This window comes from Penicillium maclennaniae (genome assembly GCF_028827695.1).
Source record: "Penicillium maclennaniae strain IBT 15551 chromosome Unknown utg000001l:1.0-3280838.0:1.0-3283122.0, whole genome shotgun sequence".
Lineage (NCBI taxonomy): Eukaryota > Fungi > Ascomycota > Eurotiomycetes > Eurotiales > Aspergillaceae > Penicillium > Penicillium maclennaniae.
In genome coordinates this window covers 774,693-797,449 of record NW_026623213.1, presented here as the reverse complement: position 1 = coordinate 797,449, position 22,757 = coordinate 774,693, and the positions used below count along the sequence as shown (strand labels likewise).

Below are 22,757 nucleotides of genomic sequence, written 5' to 3'. Positions count from 1 at the left end.
TGACGCCTTTACTCTCGCCCGGAGCTCGTGTATGGAATAACAGAGGTTCAGTGAAGCAACGGTTCATCTCAAAACGTGTACACCACCCCCAAGCGCTTGACATATATTGCTGAATAAAGTCTTTCAGGGTTGCTAATTCTCGCCTTGAGAGTTTCCAGCGAGATGTTGGGGCCTGAGATGCTCTAGATATACAATGGAGAAGACATTGAAAGAATTGAGTTTAAATTTAACTAATAGCCAGACTGTTATCCAGATTGGAACGACGCGAGGTCACTAAACATGAAAATTTCGTAAAATCTGAGAGCTAAAAGCCAAACAGAGAACGATCCAGCTGAGTGGGACTTGAAGCCCACTTGTGCAAAGATATCACATATTCATCCTACCATTGAAGTTGTCCAGCATATGCCTTCCGTTCCTCCTCAATCATCTCGATAGCATCCAGGAGGCTGCCGTTTGATGCAGCTGCATAGACAGCCATACGGGATCGTCCACCTTCCTCAGGAGTACCATAACCCATGTCGACAAGCGAAGAGATGCAATTATCAATACTCTCGGCATGGGGGTCCCGAGAACCATCGGAATGTCTTGGACTAGATTGTGTGGCTGCAGACTGAGAGGCTTCCTCCATGGGGAAACTTCCAGGGATGCTCTGGGTGGACGATGGTCGGGAACGCAGGCGCTCTCGTCTGTCTAAGCGCGCCCAAGTATCAATCTCAGCCCTCTGTCGGGAACTGGGACGGAGCGAGTCACGCTCAGTTGCTCGACGTCTGAGAGGAACTTCGGCAGTGAGATCATTTGGAGAAGCATGTTCGGAAAGCTTCTGCATTGTTTCCGAGCGCTTGACTTTCGGCAAAGACTTACTGCCGCTGTGAGAGTCTTCGTTGTTATCTTCGGCACGGGGTTGTCTAGTCGGCCGGGCCTGCATGTTGACGCCAAAAGCAGTGGCTCTATCAACAGAAACATCAGAGGCCTGGCGCGACCGCGAATTTTTGCGGAAAGAGGCATAGTCCCCAGGGGATACACCGTGAGGAGGTACAGATGCACGATCTTGCCAATGATTCGCCCGAAGGTGCGCATCCAATTGGGAAACAGGCGGGAAACGATTCATCCCTAAATCGATCATCTCGCTCGCTGTAGGGTGCCCTTCACTCAGAGGAGGAGAATGGCTGCGCGCCCAAACAGGAGCGGGATCCGAAGCAGAGTCATCTGCCAAGTCAATCAATGCGGGAGGGGCAGCCCGAGGAGCGTTGGCACTCGGGAAGACAACATCTGGCACAGGCAAGACAGGCTCCTGGAAGGTGACCGACTTCCTGCGCTTGATTGAGCCCTTTCTCTGCGGCACAGATGTATCGCTGACAGGAGGTCTCGGAGAATTGCCCTTTTGAGTGTCGACTGAGCTCGACATCACCGCTTTGGACGAGGGAGGCGATGCAGGAATACGTTCAATGGGCACCTGATCACTGAACTCAAGGTTGATAGCGTGGCCATCAATGTGGAAGCCCTGCAAGGCGTTCATTGCAGCCATTGCCGGGTGAATCGACGGGAACTGCAGGTAGCCGAAGCCTGCGTGTTTGCCCGACATGGAATCCAGAGGAAGATCCACTTCAACAATGAATCCCTTTGAAGCGAACACATCCTGAATCATTTTCTCGGTGACATTGAAGCCGACGTTTCCGATGAATAAGGTCTTATTCTCGGATGTCTCTGCCATGATTCCTCCATTCTTGGACAGAGCCTCTACTGTGTATGGGGGAGGAGCCGACGTGCGGCTGTGAGGGAAGGAGTTGAGAGGCTGTTGCATATCCTGCGGGACGAATGGGGGCGTCGGGGCTGGCGCAGAGGACCACGGATGGAATGAATACGGGGGGTAGTGACGTGGCGGAGGAGGACGATGAGCATGGCGATGTGATGGGTGAGCGTGTGGGTGCCATGGTTGGCTAGCATCGAGAGATGCCCAGCTTGGTGGCTGAGGGAGAGGGTTATAATGGTCTAGTGGCTGGAAATGCTGAGCATAGGGCTTTCCGTCGCTAGGCCAATTAGGAGGAGGATGAGAATGGTTGTTCCAACGCTGCGTCTCTGCCTCGATGTGTGGATTGGAAGCAGGCTGTGGTTCAGTTGCATTGGATGGTCCAGAGTCTTTGAGCGAGATTGGACCTGATGCCGTATTATTTTTCTGTTGCGTTAGTGTGTCTGCCGGGTGAACTTGTCTTTCCTGACTGGAGACAGGTGGAGCAGGCACACTGATCAGAGGAGTGAATACGACGCCGGGTGCCGCGTTCGAGCTGCCAGTCGTGGTGCTTAAGTTCTGGAACCCGGCTCGGCCAAACTCGTTCTCGAATGCCGCGAACAAAGTTCGTGTACTCTGATCCAGATCAGTAGCAAAAGACCGCAAAGTTTCCACGGCGGTCTCAGCGACAGGCTTGCCGGCTTGAATTGCTTCTTCTGCCATATGTCTTCCATTCTGCGGCAAGTTATTGAAGGCAGTTCTCATCTGAGCCTCAAGATGCGTGAAAAGAGCTTGCAGTGAAGTAGCGAGATTCTCTGGAAGCTCCCTCTGAGCCTCACTTAGTTGACGTCGCAGCTCAGGAATCCTTGTTCGTAATTCACTTTGCATGATACCAACTCCACTGCAGAGTTGTTGCAGCATCTGAGCCATAAATTGTTCTACAGCGGGAGGGATTCCATGTGATGTATTGTTGGCCGATGGTTCGAGGGCGGGCTCAGCCCTCGTTTCTTGCGCCTTTGTTTTAGAAGTTTCACTGGACTTGAGAATATTGGACAGTTCGGCTTCGAATGCGACCATCAGAGGCTGCGTATCTTCTTCCACGGCGGGTGCCGGGGAAATGGTATGTTCCGAGGCTGACGTTTCCTCGATTTGGCCGTTGTTAATGTGCTCTGCTGTAGCGGAGATATTACTCGGCATTTCCGCGGCCTTGGGCGCTTCGTTGGCAGTGTTCTCAAATCGCTTCCACAACTCGATCACAGAATTTGATCGGCGAATATCAAAGAGATGCATCGGTTCGGCTCCTTCACGAGACAGTTTAGTGGAATCAAGGCGTTCGTTGATGTCGACTGGCTCGTCTCAGGCGCTCAGATAGCTCGAGAGAAGACCCAACCTATAGATACACGTTGATCAGTTCGTAGGTGGGCAAAAAGGTACTTGCGATATGATCTTACAGTGATTTGTTCATCATCTTCGTAGTCAATGTATGCCAGTCGCGCTCGAGGGTGGCTTGTAGCGATGTCATCGTAGTCGGCCGCTGAGATCTGTACCACGCCGTGAGAGACCGAAGTGTCTGCGTTGATCCCGTGGTCTGGAGATGGAGACACGTGAAGGTCCTTGATCTGGAAGGGCTTCAACATCTTGGGAGCAACCTTGTGAACCCTTGGGTCCAGTTCGACACGCGAGTGAGAATGTTACACGGATGGAATAGAAGCAGCGAGAGATGATAACTTGTGGATTTCAGGAAAAGAGGTTTACGGGGAAAGAGGGCTCAGAGCAACCTCATGAGATAAAAGACTGTTACCTGGCACATAGATTCTTGGGAAGCAGGGATGTGAAGGCGAAAGCAAGAAGTCGTTGATGATCTCACTTGGACAATCACGTCCCCAGGCAACAGCGGATAAGATATGGGAAATTCAGAGAGCTCTCCCCGCCCGCCTGACTAAGGAGATCATCTTGGACCGAGTGTATTTGTTCCCCAATGTCTTCTCAACCTGTTCGGGAATGTTCTACTCAAGAGTCCTCTAGACGTCTACTTACTCAAGCTCAATATGTTATTCAAGGAACTATGTGATTTCACCCAAAAAGACGAAGTATGTCATACTGAGACTATCTTGTTCGGTCGGACTGTATCTGCTGACTCAGCGATATTTCTGTGGCCCCTTGTAAACCTCAGGTGTCCAGCACAAAGAGAGAGAGAGAGAGAGGCAGCTCTGAAGGCGCGCCTGATTCGACGCCTTTTTGCATCTCACAGCTCATACAGAGCTTCATCAGTAGGGGAATACCAATGGCTGGTCCACTGGAAACGATCCCCCATACGAAACCCCTCACATCCTGAATCCTATACGACCCCCATACCACATTCGAACGAGTCACCCCGAACGAGCGCCCCAATGACCACCGGAAAAGCCTCGTCACGACTGCAGAGTCCGGGTGACCGAAATGTTCAGAGTGTAGTGCTAGGAGACCTTCTCTTCAAGCCATGGTACCAGTCCATCTACCCGGAGGACCTGGTTGCTAAAGACTCCGAGTGTCTTCACGTTTGTCGGTGGTGCTTCCGGTACTCCTGTGATCGAGTCGCCTTTGCAGAACACACCCGAAGATGTGTGTATCGAAATACACCGCCTGGTATCAAGGTATACGATCATGGTGGATATGCAGTATGGGAGGTTGATGGGGAGGAACACAAGCTTTTTGGCCAGAACTTATCCCTTTTCGCCAAGCTCTTTCTTGACCACAAGACCGTTTTCTTCGACGTCGCGACCTTTCTTTACTATATTCTCACCTTTACCGACCCAAAGAACCCAGAGAATTACCATGTTCTTGGCTTCTACTCAAAGGAAAAGCTTTCCTGGGATTCGAACAATCTTGCTTGCATCTGTGTTTTCCCACCATACCAGCATAGACAGCTCGGGAAATTGTTAATGGGGGTTAGTTATAAGCTCAGTGGCTGGGATTCCCCCGGTGGTTACATTGGTGGACCGGAGAAGCCTCTCAGTGATCTCGGCCAAAAAAGTTACAATCGCTTCTGGGCCGAGCGAATTGCAAGGTATCTGCTATGCGGCAAACGCGGCGAAGGCGAGAACTCAAAACCTAGCAATTTCTCCAAAGCCTCCAAAAAGAGACCCCCGCGTGAGACTATAACTGTTGAAGAGGTCGGCCAGGCTACTGGCATGTTGACAGAAGACGTGATCACCGCTATCAAGTTCATGGGTGTTGTTCAGCCAGAGACACCGAGGAAACGCAAAATGCCTCGTCTAAGCGGAGACGATGGCCCGCCTCAGGTTCCAACAATGCTCATACGAAAAGAAGACGTCTGGAAATGGGCTCAAGCCCATCACCTGTCCTTAGAGGACCCTGTGAGGGAGGATGGATTCATCCTCCCAGCTCCAAGTGTTTCCGATGCCAGCCAGAGGGTTTCGGACGAGGAATAGCTCCTGCACTGCAAAGCAATTGCATGTACAATAATGTCTGATGTAACCTAGTAATGATAATGATCCCCCCCCGATCTCACTCGCCTATCGAACATGATTCACAAAGAGCATCAGTATAAACTTGTAGATCGGAAATGCTATGCATAGCCCGAGTGATGTCTACGCCTACAACCTGCTAGAAGTAGGTAACTGCAATTAATGTGTGCATTTTTTGACTGGACTTTCAAACGCCGAAGCCACAAGTCCTTAGTTCATCTAAATCTTTACATGAATCACCGAAACTCATCAACCGGGAGCACATTACTCTTCCATACCGCCAGGTCCACTCGCCTTGCTCATCTGGCGAGCCTTCAGCAGCTCGTCACAGAGAAGCAGGTTCGATGCGATACCAGTGCTGGAGGCAATGCAGTTCCGGAGAACACGGAAAGAGTCGAAGACACCCTCCTGGACGGGATCCATGGGCTCGCCCGTGGTCAGATCCAGGCCGACAACGTCATTGCCTTGGGCACGCTCGTCCTGAATCGTGGCCAGAGAGTCCTGGATATCATGACCGGCGTTGGCAGCCAGAGTCTTGGGAATGATGAGAAGCGCGTCGGCGAAAGCATCAACACCAAACTTGGCCTTACCCTTGACGCTGTCACGGAACTTCTCCGACTTCAAGTGGGAAGCACAGGCGATCTGGAACGCACCAGCACCAGGAATGACACATCCATCAACAATGGTATTGTAGACGGAGCGAAGCCCATCGCGGACGGCATCCTTAACCTGAGCGATGTTGTGTGCGTTAGGACCCTTGATGAGAATAGTCACGGACTTGGGGTCCTTGACTTCCTCAACGAAAGTGAATTTCTCCTCACCAAGCTGGTGCTCGTAAACAAGACCAGCCCAACCGAGAACCTCCGGGGTCATGTCCTCGACACTGTTCTGAGCAACACCACCGCACACCAGCTGCAGACGCTCCATGTTTCTTCGCTTGGCGCGGCGGAGGGCCATGATGCCATTCTTAACAAGGATATCCAAGCTGAGAGGGTCGATACCCTTCTGGTTGATCACAACGAAGCCCTTCTTGGGGTCGTTTCCACAAACCAGCTTCTTGAGCTCCACAATCTTCGCCAGCTTCGAATCGACAAACTTGCGCTCGCTCTCCACCAACTTGTCTCTCTGTTCAGCAGTGCTGTAGTAGAAGCCGGAGTTAATTTCGGACTTCTCGTACTCCAGGCTGACATTCAATGTCAAGATGAAAGCATTCTCCACGCGCTTGGGCATGTCAGGGTGTCTAGCACCGTGATCCAGAGCCAGACCACGGATGAGCTGGGTGTCGGATGAGGTCCGGTGCTGCATTGTCATAATTTCAATCATATGCAAATCGGGCTTCTCGGGGGCACGGTGGATGGCGAGCACGGCATCGACAATGTCAGGGGTGAGCTTCTCGGCGAGAGCGAGGTTCAACTTGGTCGAGAGGGAAGTGCGAGCAACAGAGAGGAGGAGCTCACGGTCAACAGTGCGCTCGAGCTTGTACTTGTCGAGGAACTGCAGGCACCGTGTTAGATTGAGACGGCCTCATCAATTCAACCAATTCCTCTACATACCTTCAAAGCCTCGTTCTTCGCAATCTCGTATCCATCGGTGACAACACGAGGATGCAGTCCTTCGGTAATGAACCGATCCGCCTGCTTCAGGAGCTCTCCCACCAAGAGGACAACGGACGTTGTGCCATCACCTGTGATATCGTCTTGCGCAGTCGCAGCACGGGCAATCATAACCTTGAAACACTATCAGAAAAGATCGAGGGAGCTTCGTGGCAGCGGTGTCTTACAGCCGTGGGGTTTTGAATTTGCTGTCAGGAGTTAGCATTCATGCTCCGTTAAGAAACAACTGGGTCTTTAACAAACCATTTCACGCAGCAGGACATTTCCATCCTTGGTCAACTTGATCTGTTAAAGCAACTTCGCATTAGATAAACCAATCTGAGGCATTCCAGATGATAAGGGACGTGATGCATACTCCGCCAGAACCGTCCACCAGCCTATTGATTTTGTTAGCTACTGCATTTGTCCATGGAACTCATCAGAACTCACATCTTCAAGGTACCAGAGGGACCCAAGTTCGACTTGAGGACATCCTGGAGACCCTCACCAGCGGCGATATTCACCTTCAGGGCCTCTCCTCTCCGCTACATGAAATGTTAGTGCGGGCCACGGAGGGGTCAAGCATAGGGGATTATAGATGCATACCCGGGACTCGGCCTTGGGGTTCAGTAGCTGAGTTGCCGACATGTCTGTAGAAAAGAAAGAATGACAGCGAGCTCGGCCCAAGAAAACAAAAGTAATGGGGCACTGAGTGGAAGCTCATTAGCACACAGGAGTTTGGATGCCCGCGCTGGACCAAGGCGGTGAGCGTGAATTTTGGCAAAAAGCCCACATTACAGATTTGCACTAGCGTTGAAAAAAAAGAGCTTCCGAATTCTTCGCTTTTGCCCGTCCGCCTTCTTGAACGTCCGTCCCAAACCCACTACGTCGACAGTCGTCTGTGGGCCTTTGCCGCTACAATTAATCCTCTGGTCATTATCGCGATCCATTTGACCTAAGGATCCAGTAAAATGGCCGATTACCTCCTGTTCGAGAGCCCTGTGGGCTACTCGCTTTTCAAGGTCGCCCTCCAGGGCGACGCTGTGGGCAACCGTCTGAAGGAAGTCCAGGAAGGTGTTAACGACCTCGCCAAGTTTGGCAAGATGGTTGATCTGACCAGTTTCCTGCCCTTTGAGTACGTTTTTTTTGGCGATGGAAATCCCACCGGGAGAATTTTGCCTCGAGCCGTTCGCTAACGTAACCCAGAAACAACAAGCAGGCCCTTGGTGAAATTAACGATGTCTCTGAGGGTGTTGCCTCCGAGACTCTAGTTTCTTTCCTTGAACTGAATCTCCCCAAGCCGAGCAAGAAGAAGAAGGTCGTTCTGGGTCTGTTGGACAAGGGTCTTGCTGGAAGCATCAAGTCCGCCTTCCCCTTCGTGGACTGCGAGACCGGTGACACCAGCGAGGTTGTCCAGGATCTTCTCCGTGGTCTTCGTCTGCATTTCACCAAGCTGCTGAGCCAGCTCCGCGAGGGTGACTTGGACACTGCCCAGCTCGGTCTCGGTCACGCCTACTCCCGTGCTAAGGTCAAGTTCTCCGTCACTCGTGACGACAACCATATCATCCAGGCAATTGCCATCCTTGATCAGCTTGACAAGGCTATTAACACTTTCTCCATGCGTGTTCGCGAATGGTACTCGTGGCACTTCCCCGAGCTGTACAAGGTTGTCTCCGAGAACCAGCGCTACGCTGAGGTGGCCCTCTTTGTCCAGGATAAGAAGACCCTGAATGATGACAAGCTCCACGACTTGGCAGCCCTCGTTGAGGATGACAAGGGTGTTGCTCAGAACATCATTGATGCTGCTAAGCACTCCATGGGTCAGGAGATCTCTGAGACCGACATGGAGAACGTCATTGCTTTCGCCGAGCGCGTCGTCAGCTTGTCTAAGTACCGCAAGTCGCTTTACCAATACCTCGTCTCCAAGATGAGTGTTGTCGCTCCTAACCTTGCCGCTTTGATCGGTGAAGTCGTCGGTGCCCGTCTGATCTCCCACGCCGGTAGCTTGACCAACCTGTCCAAGTACCCCGCCTCCACCGTCCAGATCCTCGGTGCCGAGAAGGCTCTTTTCCGTGCTTTGAAGACCAAGGGTAACACCCCCAAGTATGGCCTCCTATATCACTCTTCTTTCATTGGCCGGGCCGGTCCCAAGAACAAGGGTCGCATTTCGCGTTTCCTTGCGAACAAGTGTTCCATTGCTTCCCGTATCGACAACTTCTCTGAGACTCCCACCACCAAGTTCGGAGAAGTCCTGAAGCAGCAGGTCGAGGAGCGTCTGGAGTTCTACTCTACTGGTGCTGCCCCCACCAAGAACGAGGTCGCCATGGTATGTTCATTTCATCTCCAACCTTAATTATATCTCATAACTAACCCTCCGTTTTTTCCTCTACAGAAATCCGCCATGGATGCAGTGCTCGCTGGCATTGACGTTGATGTCGATGAAAGCGATGCGGAGATGAAGGACGCCGACGCCGCCTCCGCCAAGAAGGAGAAGAAGGAGAAGAAGGAAAAGAAGGAGAAGAAGGAGAAGTCTGACAAGAGTGACAAGAAGAAAAAGCGCAAGTCCGATGTCGGCGAGGGCGAGACCGAAAAGAAGAAGAAGCGCAAGCACGACACCGATGCTGAGCCTTCGAAGAAGAAGCAGAAGGCATAAAAGCGCTTTTTCGTTGGGACTGGGAGTCTTCGTCATGGCGTTGGGTTTTATTCTTTCTTTCTATCTTGTTCACGACTCGATGGGCTCGGGGATCTGTAAATTATTGATTTAGGCCTTAGGCCTTTGTTGGCAATAAGTGTTGCTACATCTCGTGCTATATGAAATTCGATCCTCTTTCTCTTTCACTTCACCTTGATCATTAGATTCTCTGACCAGTTGTGCGTGGGCCTGTCCGTTTCTCAAGGGTTGTACGACAACTATTGGCTCCCGCTTCAACTCACTTCCGAGCGTGATCTGCCCCTCCCCAGACCTCCGCACTCAAGTATATGGATGAGCTGCTATATTATGAACTCACCCAAATCTCGATGAGACGAGTGAATGGAGTTGATTCTCCAACCTTTGCGATCTTTACGTATAGGTGAGGTCGGCAGTGACGCCACCACCTGGTCCGCTTTCAGCCCCGCGATGATGTCGGCAGACCTCTCTCGATACTTCTCGCCCAAGCGAAAGCGAGAGCCTTCTGATTCTGATTTCTACAGCCCATCAGCATCCCCCACATCTACAGTTTCCGCCGTGAGTCTACAAGAGGCTTGGTTTTGCGAGGAGCCGGAGCTTGGATGCCACAGCCCTCGAGCGGCAGTGGCAGGGCGGTTTGGTGAACTGGCTATTCGAGGAGACCGTGTCCCGGAGCCGCTACTACAGCGCGACGTCTATCAAGACTCTGGTCCACAGTCCTCGCAGGAACAATGTCCATCCGAGATCCAAGTGTATACGAAGACTATGCCGGAGCCCTTGTCGACCCATAGCGCCGAGCTGCACGAAGTTCGAGGCCACCAGACGACCGAACAACCGACCGAACAACCGACCGAACAACCGACCGAACAACCGACGGAGTCTTCAACAGAGAGCGCCTTGGCTCACACAACCCTATCGCCTTCTCGAAACAATTCTGCAACGTCACCTCGAAAACAGAAACTCCCTATATCCCCCTCGAAGAACCAAAAACAGCGACGATCACCCCCTCTCGCAGATGTCTCATCAAAATCTTCCATGACGTGGCATGATAATGAGATAACGGGTCATAATCCTACAGACCCGACCGATGACGGCTATGGGATCAATGGCGTGGGATTTAAACCTACCGCGGCCATGGCGGCGGCTCGGTCCCAGAAAAGACAGAAACAAGTCGCCGAATGGAAGGCACGCGAGGCACGAGACGCTCGTGAGAAGCGACGAGCAAGGAGGAACGAAGACATCGCCTTGGAGAAGATACACGGTGTACACCGCGGCGCCATTCAGAAGCGTGTCAAATTTGACATTTGAGCGGGGTCTCAATCCCATATCTATCTACTTTGCTTGATGTTTAATCGCATTCTGGGGGTTTAGACAACCCGGGCGTCTTTGGAATTTTGGAACAGACTCTGCGAATATTGAATCAGCAATATGGATATGGGGAACTATGATACACAGAGATGAGATGACTTAATGACATGCTGCCACATCTGCAGCCATCCTAGCGCAGGGTTGGAATATACAATCTTGAAATCAATCTTGAATATATCCCACCAACACCGTAACTCCAAATCTTAATTAAGCAACGCTACCAGAACTTGTAGTTGGAGAGGTTGGTCCAACTCTTCCTCCGCCGTTCCTCTTCCGCACGTTTGGCGGCCTCCTCGGCGGCCTTTTCCTTGTCTCTTTGCTTTTTATCCTTCAATTCCTTCATCAAATCGACCGCTTGCTTCATCCCGTGCATTTCCTCGATGCGTTGTCTTCGACAGAGCTCATAGGCTGCTAGCGAGGTAACAGCGAATACTCCGACTGCCCAGTTTCCGGCGGACCATAATGAGCGCATACCTGTGCCAATGGATTAGTTTTCAATCCCATGTCCAAGGGCGAGAAATCAAGAATGTACCTCCAAAGACACCACGCATACCACCGGCGCCGAATCCAAGACCAATGCCAGTCAATAACGATTCTCGTGCGCAGGGTGCTTTGTGGAATGAAGTCATCTCAGACATAGATACAGTACCGACAACATCCGAGTATGAAATATCTTTGGGATCCTTGCCGCGGGGCTTGTAGGTCGCATTCGAGAGAGCATTCACGCGGTCTTCGGGTTCACCGAATGCATCCCATAACTTTCCGACTTGCGATTTGGGAAACTCGTGCTTAGGTTTCTTCGGATCGGTATTCGGGATACTGGCGGGAAGGTGGCTGCCAGGCTCCGCGGAGGAGCCGGGCTCTTGTGGATTGTCCGCCATCGTTATTATCTTGCCGTCTTCACTGAGATACAATTTAGCGGACCACCGTCCATATCCAGTGGCGTATTGATGATCCGACCTAGACCGATTTGGATAGTTATTCCGGGAACTCGCTGACTCAGCTACGCGTAGACGCGGACGCGTCGAAAGAAGCGATTGAGATCGCCTTGATCGGTGCAAGTCGCAGGACCACTGCTGATCACTCTTTCAGACATAGGTCGCAATAATTGCTTGCAATACTCCTCTTTGACACTGTCACTTTAATTTGACCCATTTACTTGATTCTTCGTTCTCGCCATCTGCCCGAACTGCCTTTCGATTTGGTGTGAGTAGCCCGGCCGGGCGACAGTGTCGCAATGCCTTCGCGAAAACCCAGCAAGTTCGGGAACAAATTCCGAGGTGCTGCTGCATCCTCTGGTCCTCAACGAACAAAAACGGTCGAATTCGGTTCCCTGCGCATTAGCGAAGCAACATCCCAAGATGAGAAATTCGAGGCCATCCGACTGGCTAGCAGTATCGATGAACAACTTGGTTTCCCGCGCTTCGAGTCTGGCGAGACAAGGGCAGGCTGGCTTGTCAATATGCACAGTACGACCATAGAGGATTCAAACGTGCAAGGAGGTCGTGCCGGTGTCGACTTTTATTTTCTTCAAGACGACGGAAACAATTTCAAGGCGACGGTCGAATACGAGCCTTACTTCCTGATTTCCGTGAAAAAGGGCCATGAGATGGAAGTTGAGGAATGGTCCAAGAGATCATTCGAGGGCTTGATCAAGAGCTTCAAGCGGCTTGACAAAGAAGATCTGAATCTGCCGAACCATCTCCTTGGACACCGGAGAACCTTCATCAGGTTGAATTTTGCCAATGTGAGCAACCTGCTTGAAGTCCGGCGCACTCTTCTTCCTCTGGCAGAGAAGAACAAGAAGAACGCGGGTGTAATGGACGCATACGTCGAAATGTCCAGGTTTGTCTTCCACCTTGTCTTGACACCGTCATATATTAATTGGTATTTTCGTTAATAGTGCAACCACCGGCTTCGATCTTTTTGATGACGAAATAATTAATGAGCAACGACCTAATGCAAACACGCAAGCGAGTGATTTTATTGTTGATATCCGAGAATATGATGTTCCGTATCATGTTCGGGTGTGCATTGACAAGGGTACGTGATTTTGAATTCCAGGCGCAGAACAACAAGCTCACAATCCTCAGATATTCGAATCGGAAAGTGGTATAATGTGCAGGCAAAGCACGGCGAGATCTCTTTATCATGCATAGAAGAACGACTTCAGCGTGCCGATCCTGTGGTACTTGCCTTTGATATCGAGACCACAAAACTGCCCCTCAAGTTCCCCGATGCCGTGATCGACCAGGTCATGATGATTTCCTACATGATCGACGGCCAAGGATTCTTGATCACTAATCGAGAAATTGTTTCCGAGGACATCAACGACTTCGAATACACACCAAAGCCTGAATACAATGGACCTTTCATCATTTTCAACGAGCCCAACGAGCGGGGCGTATTGGAGCGTTTTTTCGAGCACATCAAGATCGCAAAACCCACTGTCATTGCTACATATAACGGTGACTTTTTCGATTGGCCGTTCGTGGAAGCCAGAGCGAGCGTCAATGGAATTGACATGTACTCAGAGATCGGCTTCAGAAAGAACAGCGAAGACATCTATCAGGCCGATTACTGTGTACACATGGATTGTTTTGCCTGGGTCAACCGTGATAGTTATCTGCCCCAAGGAAGTCGTGGTTTGAAAGCAGTGACTGTCGCCAAGCTCGGCTACGACCCCGATGAACTTGACCCGGAACTGATGACTCCATATGCGAGTGAACGACCCCAAACTCTCGCCGAGTACTCAGTCTCCGATGCTGTCGCAACCTACTACCTATACATGAAATATGTACACCCTTTCATCTTCTCCCTGTGTACCATCATTCCTTTGAATGCCGATGAAACACTGCGAAAAGGCACTGGAACCCTCTGCGAGATGCTACTCATGGTCCAAGCCTACCAACACGAAATTGTTCTTCCCAACAAGCACAAGGATCCACCGGAAGCCTTCTATGACGGCCATTTGCTTGAGTCTGAAACCTATGTTGGTGGTCACGTCGAGAGTATTGAGGCTGGTGTTTTCCGAAGTGACATCCCGGTCACCTTCAATGTCGACCCCAAGGCCATGGAAGAGCTTATCCGAGACCTAGACCATGCCCTCAGGTTCAGTATTGAGGTTGAAGAGAAGAAGTCCATGGACGACGTGACAAACTTTGAAGAAGTCAAGGCTCAAATCACAGAACGTTTACTTGACCTGCAGAACAGTCCTGTTCGAAATGAGGTGCCTTTCATCTACCACTTGGACGTCGCCTCTATGTACCCCAACATCATGATCACCAATCGATTGCAGCCTGATTCATTGATCAAAGAGTCAGACTGTGCCGCCTGCGATTTTAACCGTCCCGGAAAGACCTGTGACAGACGAATGCCGTGGGCATGGCGTGGTGAATTCTTGCCTGCGAAGCGCGACGAATACAACATGATTAGACGTGCTACTGCGAATGAACGATTCCCTGGTAAATACAAGAATTCCCCAATGAGGTCATTCAGCGATCTCAGCATCGAGGAACAAGCCGGTGTGATCAAGAAGCGACTCCAGGATTACAGCAAAAAGATCTATCACAAAATCCACGACAGCAAGACCATGGAACGAGAGGCCATCATCTGCCAGAGAGAAAATCCCTTCTACGTCGATACAGTGCGCGACTTCCGTGATCGGCGATATGATTTCAAAGGCAAGCAGAAGGTCTGGAAGAACAAGACTGACGCTTTGCAATCGTCCGGCGCTTCTGCAGCTGAAATTGACGAGGCCAAGAAAATGATTGTTTTGTACGATTCTCTCCAACTTGCACACAAGGTTATTTTGAACAGTTTCTACGGCTATGTCATGCGAAAGGGTTCGCGATGGTATTCCATGGAAATGGCTGGAGTCACCTGTTTGACGGGTGCCCATATCATTCAAATGGCACGCGAGCTTGTTGAGCGCATCGGCCGACCTCTAGAGCTTGATACCGATGGTATTTGGTGTATGCTCCCAGGTACCTTCCCCGAAAACTTCACCTTCACATTGAAAAATGGGAAGAAATTGGGCATTTCGTACCCTTGTGTCATGCTTAATCACCTTGTTCATGCTCGTTATACAAATCACCAGTACCAGGCTCTCACCGACCCATCGACCTTTAAATATGAGACTCACAGTGAGAATTCCATTTTCTTCGAAGTCGACGGACCCTACCGAGCTATGATCCTGCCAACCTCAAAAGAAGAAGACAAGAATTTGAAGAAGAGATACGCCGTGTTCAATCACGATGGATCCCTAGCGGAACTCAAGGGATTCGAAGTCAAGCGAAGGGGAGAGTTGAAGCTCATCAAAATTTTCCAAACCCAGATTTTCAAATTCTTCTTGGATGGGACGAATCTTGCCGAAACGTATGCCGCCGTGGCTCGAGTTGCTGATCGATGGTTGGATGTCCTCTACGAACATGGAGCAACATTAGCCGACGAGGAGCTAATTGATCTCATCTCGGAGAACCGTAGTATGTCCAAGACTTTGGAGGAATATGGAAATCAAAAGTCGACATCCATCACCACCGCAAAACGCCTCGCAGAGTTTTTGGGTGAGCAGATGGTTAAAGATAAGGGACTCAACTGCAAGTACATTATCTCATCAAGGCCCAGGAACACCCCTGTCACTGAACGAGCCATTCCTGTGACAATTTTCTCCGCCGAGGAGAGTGTCAAACGCTTCTTCCTGCGAAAATGGCTAAAGGAAGATCCAGGTGATATGGATCCTCGGACCGTTATTGACTGGGATTACTACCTTGAGCGTTTGGGCTCCGTGGTCCAGAAGCTCATTACCATCCCTGCTGCACTTCAGAAGATTCGGAATCCTGTCCCACGCGTTGCTCACCCCGACTGGCTGCAGCGACGGATCAATCAAAAGGACGACAAATTCAAGCAGAAGAAGATGACTGACATGTTTGGCAAGTCCGAGAAAGCTCCGCTTTCTTCCATCTCCGCCAACATTCTGGAACACCGCGTTCAACATGCTGGTGATATGGAGGAAGTCATTGCAAGCGCTACACAGAAGAACAAGTCTCCTCAAAGCAAGATTGCTCAGAAGAGGAGGCACCCAGAGAGCGCTCCCAAAACATCTCTGGATCCTTTTGCTACTCTGCCGACAGTCATGCCATCCATGTCAGATGATTATGAAGGGTTCCTCAAGTACCAGAAGCAAAAATGGAAGATCCAGAAGCAAGCACGAATTCGTCGTCGCCAATTGTTTGGTGAGCGGACCAACGTTGCCACTGATTCCCTGAGCAACTTCTTCCGCAATCAGGCCCAAATGCTATATATCAGTACATGGCAGGTGCTGCAGCTCTGTGAAACCGGCCGGCCAGGTATTGTGCGGGCCTTTGTGTTGATCGATCAAAAGATCCACGCACTCAATGTCAAAGTTCCGCGGCAATTCTTCGTTAATTTGAAGCGAGACACTCTGCCTGACATTGATGTGCCAGAGTGTGAGGTTGAAAAGGTCAATCATACCCTTCCTAATGGCCATCCTTCGGTCCACCTCTTCCGTGTGTCGTTGAGCGAAGACAAGTTCCTCGAAGAGGCTGACAAGATGGATGCTTTGTTCCAACATCCCAGTATCGAGGGCGTCTATGAGCGAAATATTACACCGAGCATCCGCGCAGTACTGAAGCTTGGAAGCCACTGTACTTTTGATGAAGAGCAGCGTGGCGTGCTTGGTGATGGTCTGGATAAAGGCTTCGATCTCTCTACTTTGCTTCATGCCACATCCGACGAGCCTTATTTGATGAATTCGTCCTTGGCATACCATTACCTGTACCATGTTGCCTCCGGAGATCGACAAGTCTTTGCCTTGTTCTCAACGACCAAAAAGGAAGCCAATATTGTTATTTTGAACAGAACCAGGGATGCCCAAGGCCTGCCGAATGTCGACAAAATTTACACTGAGCTGCTTTCTCGCAAGCTGCAAGACACTGCTGATGATGCAGCACCGAACGCGTTTGAGTACCAAGAAAAGATTCGTTTTAAGACAACCCAAGTGATGACTCGACGCAAGGCTCACCTCGAGATTGGTGATTTGGTGAGAAAACTTCGCAGTGAGGAGACCCAGCCAGCTGTTTTGGTTATTCAATCCCAGCAAAAGGACCGGATATGCCACGAGATTCCAATCTTGAAGGAATATCCCACCCTGTCTGTGAAGCCCGAAGTCTCGGACATGGATCTTCCACCGCTTGGCTGGCAAAGTTTCATCGCGAGACGCCTGGTCACCCACTATCTGTATCTTGCAGCCTGGATCCAGCACCTGACCCTGCTTGCTCGTTATGGAGATGTGCCGCTTTGCAACTTGGAGACAGACGATCCTCGCTATCTGATTGATATTTCGTATGCTAGACGACTTCAGAAGAGCAATGTAGTTCTCTGGTGGTCTACGGCGCCACGACCAGATCATGCTGGTTATGAAAGAGATGATATCGTGGATTCCTTGGACAAGGTCAATATGCCCGCAGTGAATTCGCCAAGCTCCTATTCAACAGTATGCATCGAGCTGGATGTCCGCAACCTTGCCATCAATACTATTCTCACATCCTCCATTGTCAACGACATGGATGGAAATGACGCTCTTTTGGCGCCTTCCGGTGGCACAGAAGATACAGGGGTTCTGTACTCCGAGAAAGCATTCGCATCTGCTGGGGCGGTCGTTCTGCGAGAGATGGTCAAAAACTGGTGGACAGAGGCATGCGCTGGAAATAGTATGGCTGATATCATGGTCCAGCATTTGATCCGATGGGTGGAAAGCCCCGTTTCGTGTCTCTATGATCGATCCTTGCATAACTACGTGCGACTGCTCTCCCGCAAATCTTTCCAAAGGTTGATGGCTGAGTTCCGACGAGTTGGCTCAAATGTAATCTTTGCCAGCCCAACTCGTCTACTGCTTCAAACTACCAAGACCGAGGTCGGCAATGCCTACGCTTACAGCCAGTATGTGCTGAAGTCAATCCGAGCCAACCCCCAATTTCACTTTGTCGATCTTGAGATCAAGGAATACTGGGACTATCTCGTCTGGTACGATGAGTACAATTACGGCGGCAAGGGCTGCCGGGAAGTAGTTGAAGCCGACAAGCAGGACCTCGAGACCGTCATGCACTGGCAACTCAGCCGATTCTTGCCGACGCCCATGCAGACCATCTTCCACGATTGGGTTGTCGAGTACATCGAATTAATGCACAGTGCGAAGCGACCAGATCAGCAAGATGCCGAAATCTCTTCTACACCCCGTTTGACCCAAATTCCTATTGGGCAGTCCAGTCAAGGGGATAACCAAGAGCTCACAGCCGTACTCGCGGATCGATTCTCGAAGCCTCTGAAAAAGCAGATCTCAGGTCTCATTCGCCGGCAGCGCGATGAGATGCTCCATCCCGAGCTCGCATCCGACTATGCCTTCCCAGTTCTTCCTGGTGTCCTAGTGGATCCCCACGGAGACAAGCGCAACCCGGCACTGGAGCTGGTGAAATTGCTGATGCAGGTTTTGAGTCTGTCCAAAACAACCACCCTAGAATCAAGACTTCTACGCCGGGAACTACTGGCCCTGTTTGAAGTGCGCGAATTCAGCAAGGAAGGCCGCTTCGAGAACCCTAGCGCTAGTCTGAAACTGCCCGAGCTTACCTGCAACGCCTGCTGTCTCATCCGCGACCTGGACCTATGCCGTGATGAAGATGTACTCCCAGACCCGGGCGATACCAGTAAGACGCCTAAGCCATGGCGCTGCCCCTTCTGTCAGACCGAGTATGACCGGTTGGCGCAAGAGGAAATCCTCATTGGCCAGGTGCACGGTCTTGTTGTTGAGTGGCAGACGCAAGACCTCAAGTGTTCCAAATGCAGCGGTCTTAAAATCAGCGAGTTCATGGAACACTGCTCTTGCAGTGGCGCCTGGGCTCCCACTGTGGACTTGAAGGAAACGGAGAAGAAATTGCGCGTGTTACAGAGCGCTGCCAAGTTCCATAGCCTGCAACTGCTGGAGGGCGTGGTGGAAAATGTGCTCGCACAGATGTAGGATGTTTTTCTTTGCCATTCCGTGTTATTGTTTTTTTCTTCTTCTGGTCACACCAGGCGTTTTCACGGTTGGGAGTTGAGCATGGCATAGTCGGCATAATCGGTGTTGGGTCAAAGTGTAAATAGCCTCTGTTTGGCGATCCTCGACGATCCCGTAATGGGAATCACTTGTATCTTTCCCTCTTTTCTCGTTCCTCTTCCCATTTCGCGCCTCTCCTTTGTATCTCTGAGATATTTATCTGATTAGGACCCCTGGATACCTCAGCTCCTGCTGCCGCAGACTGAACACAATTCCCTGTGAGTAGGCGCTGAGCATGCACCTTGGCGGGGTTCCGCACATATGAACCTCACCGCAGTGCTACAGCAGTCGGGCTAACTCGTCTACACAGGTACATAGGAACCACTTGCGTATATCTACTGCGCCGGAAACTCTCGACTCTATCTCAACCTGCCCGGACCTCCCTCCTTCGCCCGCCCTCCAATGGCCCAACCCCCGAGCGGTCAGAGACCGATGGTCCAGCCGTGTCGATACAAGACGGGCAAGACCCTCGGCGCAGGCTCGTACTCCGTTGTTAAGGAGTGTGTACACATCGATACCGGTCGCTACTATGCCGCGAAGGTCATCAACAAGCGCCTGATGGCGGGGCGCGAGCACATGGTACGAGCGGTTGTTTCCTACGGCAAAGCACACGATGCTAACCACCGTCCCTGCGGGGAAATGCTCAGGTCCGAAACGAAATCGCAGTGCTGAAGAAAGTATCCATGGGCCATCAGAACATCTTGACACTGGTGGACTATTTTGAGACCATGAACAACTGTGCGTCCAGCCCGCGCAGCTAGCTATGTCCACAATCTAGTGCTGATGTTTCATGCGCTGCAGTATATCTTGTCACCGACCTCGCTCTGGGTGGTGAGCTTTTCGATCGCATCTGCCGCAAAGGCAGCTACTACGAGTCTGACGCCGCCGATCTCATTCGCGCTGTCCTGTCTGCTGTGGCATATCTCCATGACCACGGCATCGTGCACCGAGACTTGAAGCCCGAGAACTTGCTCTTCCGTACCCCGGAGGATAACGCAGACCTTCTGATTGCAGACTTTGGCTTATCCAGGATCATGGATGAGGAGCAATTCCACGTGCTTACTACAACATGTGGCACACCGGGATACATGGCACCGGAAATCTTCAAGAAGAGCGGACACGGAAAGCCAGTGTAAGTCTTCACAGAAATTGAATTTCCAGTACGCGACTAATACCTCATGCCATACACAGTGATATCTGGGCCATTGGTGTGATCACCTACTTCCTTCTTTGCGGATACACCCCATTCGACCGAGACTCCAACCTGGAAGAGATGCAGGCCATCCTCGCCGCAGACTACTCCTTCACACCACTGGAGTACTGGCGCGGCGTCTCCCAAGAAGCTCGCCAGTTCATTAAGGGATGTCTGACAACCGACCCGACCAAGCGCATGACCGCCCACGAAGCCCTGCAGCACACCTGGATCAATCCTCCCTATGACCAGTCGAAGATTGGATCTGGCGAGGACCTTCTCCCCACTGTGAAGAAGAACTTCAACGCACGCCGTACCCTTCACCGCGCCATCGATACCGTACGCGCTATTAACAAGCTGCGTGAGGGCGGCGGCTTCATGATGGATGGCGTCATGAGCATTGATCCGAAGCCTGAGCGTGTGAATGGAAATGAGGTTGTTGAGGAGCAGCGTCAGGCGAATGAGGGTGCGAGTGAGGGCGCTAGTCCGATGCAAATTGATAGTCGGGGTAATGCGCGTGGGCAGACGGAGGCGCAGATCCAGGAGCAGGAACGGAGGGTTAAGGCCATGGTTGCTGGATTATGGAGTGGTCGTGGAGCTCATGGAAAGTAAGATCATATACAGTTTTTGGGTGCTATCTTCTCTCAGAACTGGGCACTGGTGTCCCTATCCATATTCCGAGTCTACATATCATGACCAAATGCAATGACTGATGATATCATTGGCCCTCTCCAACCTTGAGAGGTCCGCCATTCAGAGTGGATGAGGAAATCGTTCTCCTCTTGTCATTGTATCATGCCATTATGGAATTATGCCAAATAATCATTATCATCACCATGAACCCGTCTGAAACCAAAACGGGATCGTCCAGTATCATCAGCGATTAGGCCAAACCCAAAATCTCCCTTCCATCGTCTAGAGAAAGCACCCAGTTCCGCCACTCCTGCCAGTCCTCATAACTAGCCTTGGCCTTGAGACCCTGATACCGAACCGTCTTGAAATCTGAGACCTGTTCCCACGGCTTCATTCCAAAGGGAGTACTCGATGCTCCTCGAAGGAGTTTTCGAGCAGCACTTCCAGCACCGCCATCCCAGCCGGCTTTCCGCATTAAACTCTCAATCGTCTCTTCTTTCGTCCACCCTTGTTCCGTGGCCACATCCGGAAGGTATGTGGCGCCGTAGCGCCGGCCGCGGTGTACGAAGGAGATGCGAACGCCATGTGTGCCAAGAGTCCAGTCCATGGCATCGGTGCAGGGTTCGAAGGAGCCCAGAAGGGTTAGAGCACATTGAAGTGAAGGAATAAGAGATTTGGGGATGGGCGAGAAGCGGGAATCATCAAATGCCCTGTATTTGCAAGGTGTTAGCAAGATGATCTTGGCCTCGAAGTTGTTTTGGTCATGACATAGGCCCTTGGAAGGTAAAAGGTTCACGTACGAGGTAAGAGCATATGACTTGAGCCCTGTTGCGAGGTCCTTCGCTTCGAACGTGCCTATGCACCCGCGAAGAGACTTGGACCCGCTTCGAGATAGCGTATTCCACGTCACGAACAACGGGTATCGTTGCTCTGAAGACTTGGAAAGCTCGGAGAGTACACTAGGGGTCGTCATAGCTGTAGAGTTTGACAAATTCGAGTCAAATGAGGTGTTAGAGGTGCTTGATGGCGTTGTGGCCGTGCTGGACGAGTCGGACGCCTGGCACTGCAACCGGTTGATGCGAGGTATTTGCAGGCCCTTGGGCCGACTACTCTGTTTGGCGTCCTCGTCGTCATTTACAGACTGCTCGTCGTCCTCGTCCGCGAGCTTGGATAGTTTCTTAGACTGCTCATGCTGTTCCCAGAGCGCTTCTATAGCTGCCAAACTGGCGGGCTCGCGATCCTCAAACGAGGCATAAAGGCTTTCAAAGCAATAAAAGCACTGCGCTTGGTTTGCCATTGCTGCAAGGGCTTGTGTTCTTGACTTGAGTTTTGAGCTGACGGAAATGGGTTCTGCACTGCCGCACCACTTCAGATCCTTGGAGCAACCACGAGCCTGGCGATTATGACGACTGCGGGGTCGTAGATAAGATAGAAGGCTGCTTCTCAGTGATAGACCAAGAAAAGTCGCCCGTAACAGACTCGGAGTAGTGCCAAAGCTGATCCGAGGAAGTTGAAAGAGGAACGGCAGTGCGAGGGAACACGAGCGGTGCCTCAAAACACGAAGACAAGTGACGAGAAGATCGAGTGAAGGCGGGGAGATATGGGCCGACACGTGATGGGTTCTTACATAACCTCTACAGCCAGAGAATCTGGCGAGTATGAAAGTACACAAGTCAGTAGTCAGTGTGTTTACCATTTAATGGTGTTCCATTTCAGTAGATGGTGATGTACAGCAAAATCAAAGGCCCGCACGCCAGATCATGTTGAACTTTTTTTGGTCTCCTGGAAATCGCACCCTCCCGCAGTTGAATAAGCGGCGAGGTGATGTTGCTCGATTCATATGCTCAAAAAACAAAAGAAAAAAAAATGATTACCGAACCCAGACCTCAGGTTGAAAGAGCAGACCTGTATATAAACCCCAAATAACGCACCGTGTGGTATTTGCATCTTACCGACGCTTTCGTGATGTTGAACTCGCGAGATCCCAAGGATCTCTCTTCG

At 51.1% G+C, this 22,757-nt stretch overlaps 9 protein-coding genes across 9 annotated transcripts; 5 read left to right on the top strand and 4 right to left on the bottom strand.

Moving 5' to 3' along the window:
* Nucleotides 1-379: 379 nt before the first annotated feature.
* N7477_000298 (RNA recognition motif domain-containing protein) lies at nt 380-3,363 on the bottom strand (the record flags this gene model as incomplete). Its single annotated transcript, XM_056961961.1, has 2 exons — nt 380-3,072; nt 3,129-3,363. The coding sequence occupies 2 exons, from the start codon at nt 3,361-3,363 to the stop codon at nt 380-382; spliced, it is 2,928 nt and encodes a 975-aa protein (XP_056826964.1).
* Nucleotides 3,364-4,116: 753 nt separating this feature from the next.
* Nucleotides 4,117-5,157, top strand: N7477_000297 (putative histone acetyltransferase (MysT1); the record flags this gene model as incomplete). Its single annotated transcript, XM_056961960.1, has 1 exon — nt 4,117-5,157. One exon carries the CDS (start codon nt 4,117-4,119, stop codon nt 5,155-5,157), a length of 1,041 nt encoding a protein of 346 aa, XP_056826963.1.
* A 300-nt stretch (nt 5,158-5,457) lies between these two features.
* Nucleotides 5,458-7,433, bottom strand: N7477_000296 (chaperonin-containing T-complex subunit CCT6; the record flags this gene model as incomplete). Its single annotated transcript, XM_056961959.1, has 7 exons — nt 5,458-6,687; nt 6,747-6,920; nt 6,974-6,994; nt 7,050-7,091; nt 7,162-7,183; nt 7,236-7,330; nt 7,392-7,433. The coding sequence occupies 7 exons, from the start codon at nt 7,431-7,433 to the stop codon at nt 5,458-5,460; spliced, it is 1,626 nt and encodes a 541-aa protein (XP_056826962.1).
* A 323-nt stretch (nt 7,434-7,756) lies between these two features.
* sik1 (snoRNP complex protein NOP56) lies at nt 7,757-9,438 on the top strand (the record flags this gene model as incomplete). Its single annotated transcript, XM_056961958.1, has 3 exons — nt 7,757-7,920; nt 7,992-9,111; nt 9,178-9,438. The coding sequence occupies 3 exons, from the start codon at nt 7,757-7,759 to the stop codon at nt 9,436-9,438; spliced, it is 1,545 nt and encodes a 514-aa protein (XP_056826961.1).
* A 465-nt stretch (nt 9,439-9,903) lies between these two features.
* Nucleotides 9,904-10,761, top strand: N7477_000294 (uncharacterized protein; the record flags this gene model as incomplete). The annotated part of the gene is made up of 1 exon (XM_056961957.1): nt 9,904-10,761. The coding sequence occupies one exon, from the start codon at nt 9,904-9,906 to the stop codon at nt 10,759-10,761; it is 858 nt and encodes a 285-aa protein (XP_056826960.1).
* A 277-nt stretch (nt 10,762-11,038) lies between these two features.
* N7477_000293 (COX20 family protein) lies at nt 11,039-11,702 on the bottom strand (the record flags this gene model as incomplete). The annotated part of the gene is made up of 2 exons (XM_056961956.1): nt 11,039-11,295; nt 11,354-11,702. 2 exons carry the CDS (start codon nt 11,700-11,702, stop codon nt 11,039-11,041), a joined length of 606 nt encoding a protein of 201 aa, XP_056826959.1.
* A 356-nt stretch (nt 11,703-12,058) lies between these two features.
* Nucleotides 12,059-18,853, top strand: N7477_000292 (DNA polymerase epsilon catalytic subunit POL2; the record flags this gene model as incomplete). The annotated part of the gene is made up of 3 exons (XM_056961955.1): nt 12,059-12,666; nt 12,725-12,864; nt 12,915-18,853. 3 exons carry the CDS (start codon nt 12,059-12,061, stop codon nt 18,851-18,853), a joined length of 6,687 nt encoding a protein of 2,228 aa, XP_056826958.1.
* Nucleotides 18,854-19,333: 480 nt separating this feature from the next.
* Nucleotides 19,334-20,735, top strand: N7477_000291 (serine/threonine-protein kinase; the record flags this gene model as incomplete). Its single annotated transcript, XM_056961954.1, has 4 exons — nt 19,334-19,510; nt 19,579-19,669; nt 19,733-20,063; nt 20,123-20,735. The coding sequence occupies 4 exons, from the start codon at nt 19,334-19,336 to the stop codon at nt 20,733-20,735; spliced, it is 1,212 nt and encodes a 403-aa protein (XP_056826957.1).
* Nucleotides 20,736-21,006: 271 nt separating this feature from the next.
* N7477_000290 (AMMECR1 domain-containing protein) lies at nt 21,007-22,053 on the bottom strand (the record flags this gene model as incomplete). Its single annotated transcript, XM_056961953.1, has 1 exon — nt 21,007-22,053. One exon carries the CDS (start codon nt 22,051-22,053, stop codon nt 21,007-21,009), a length of 1,047 nt encoding a protein of 348 aa, XP_056826956.1.
* Between the last annotated feature and the right edge of the window lie 704 nt (nt 22,054-22,757).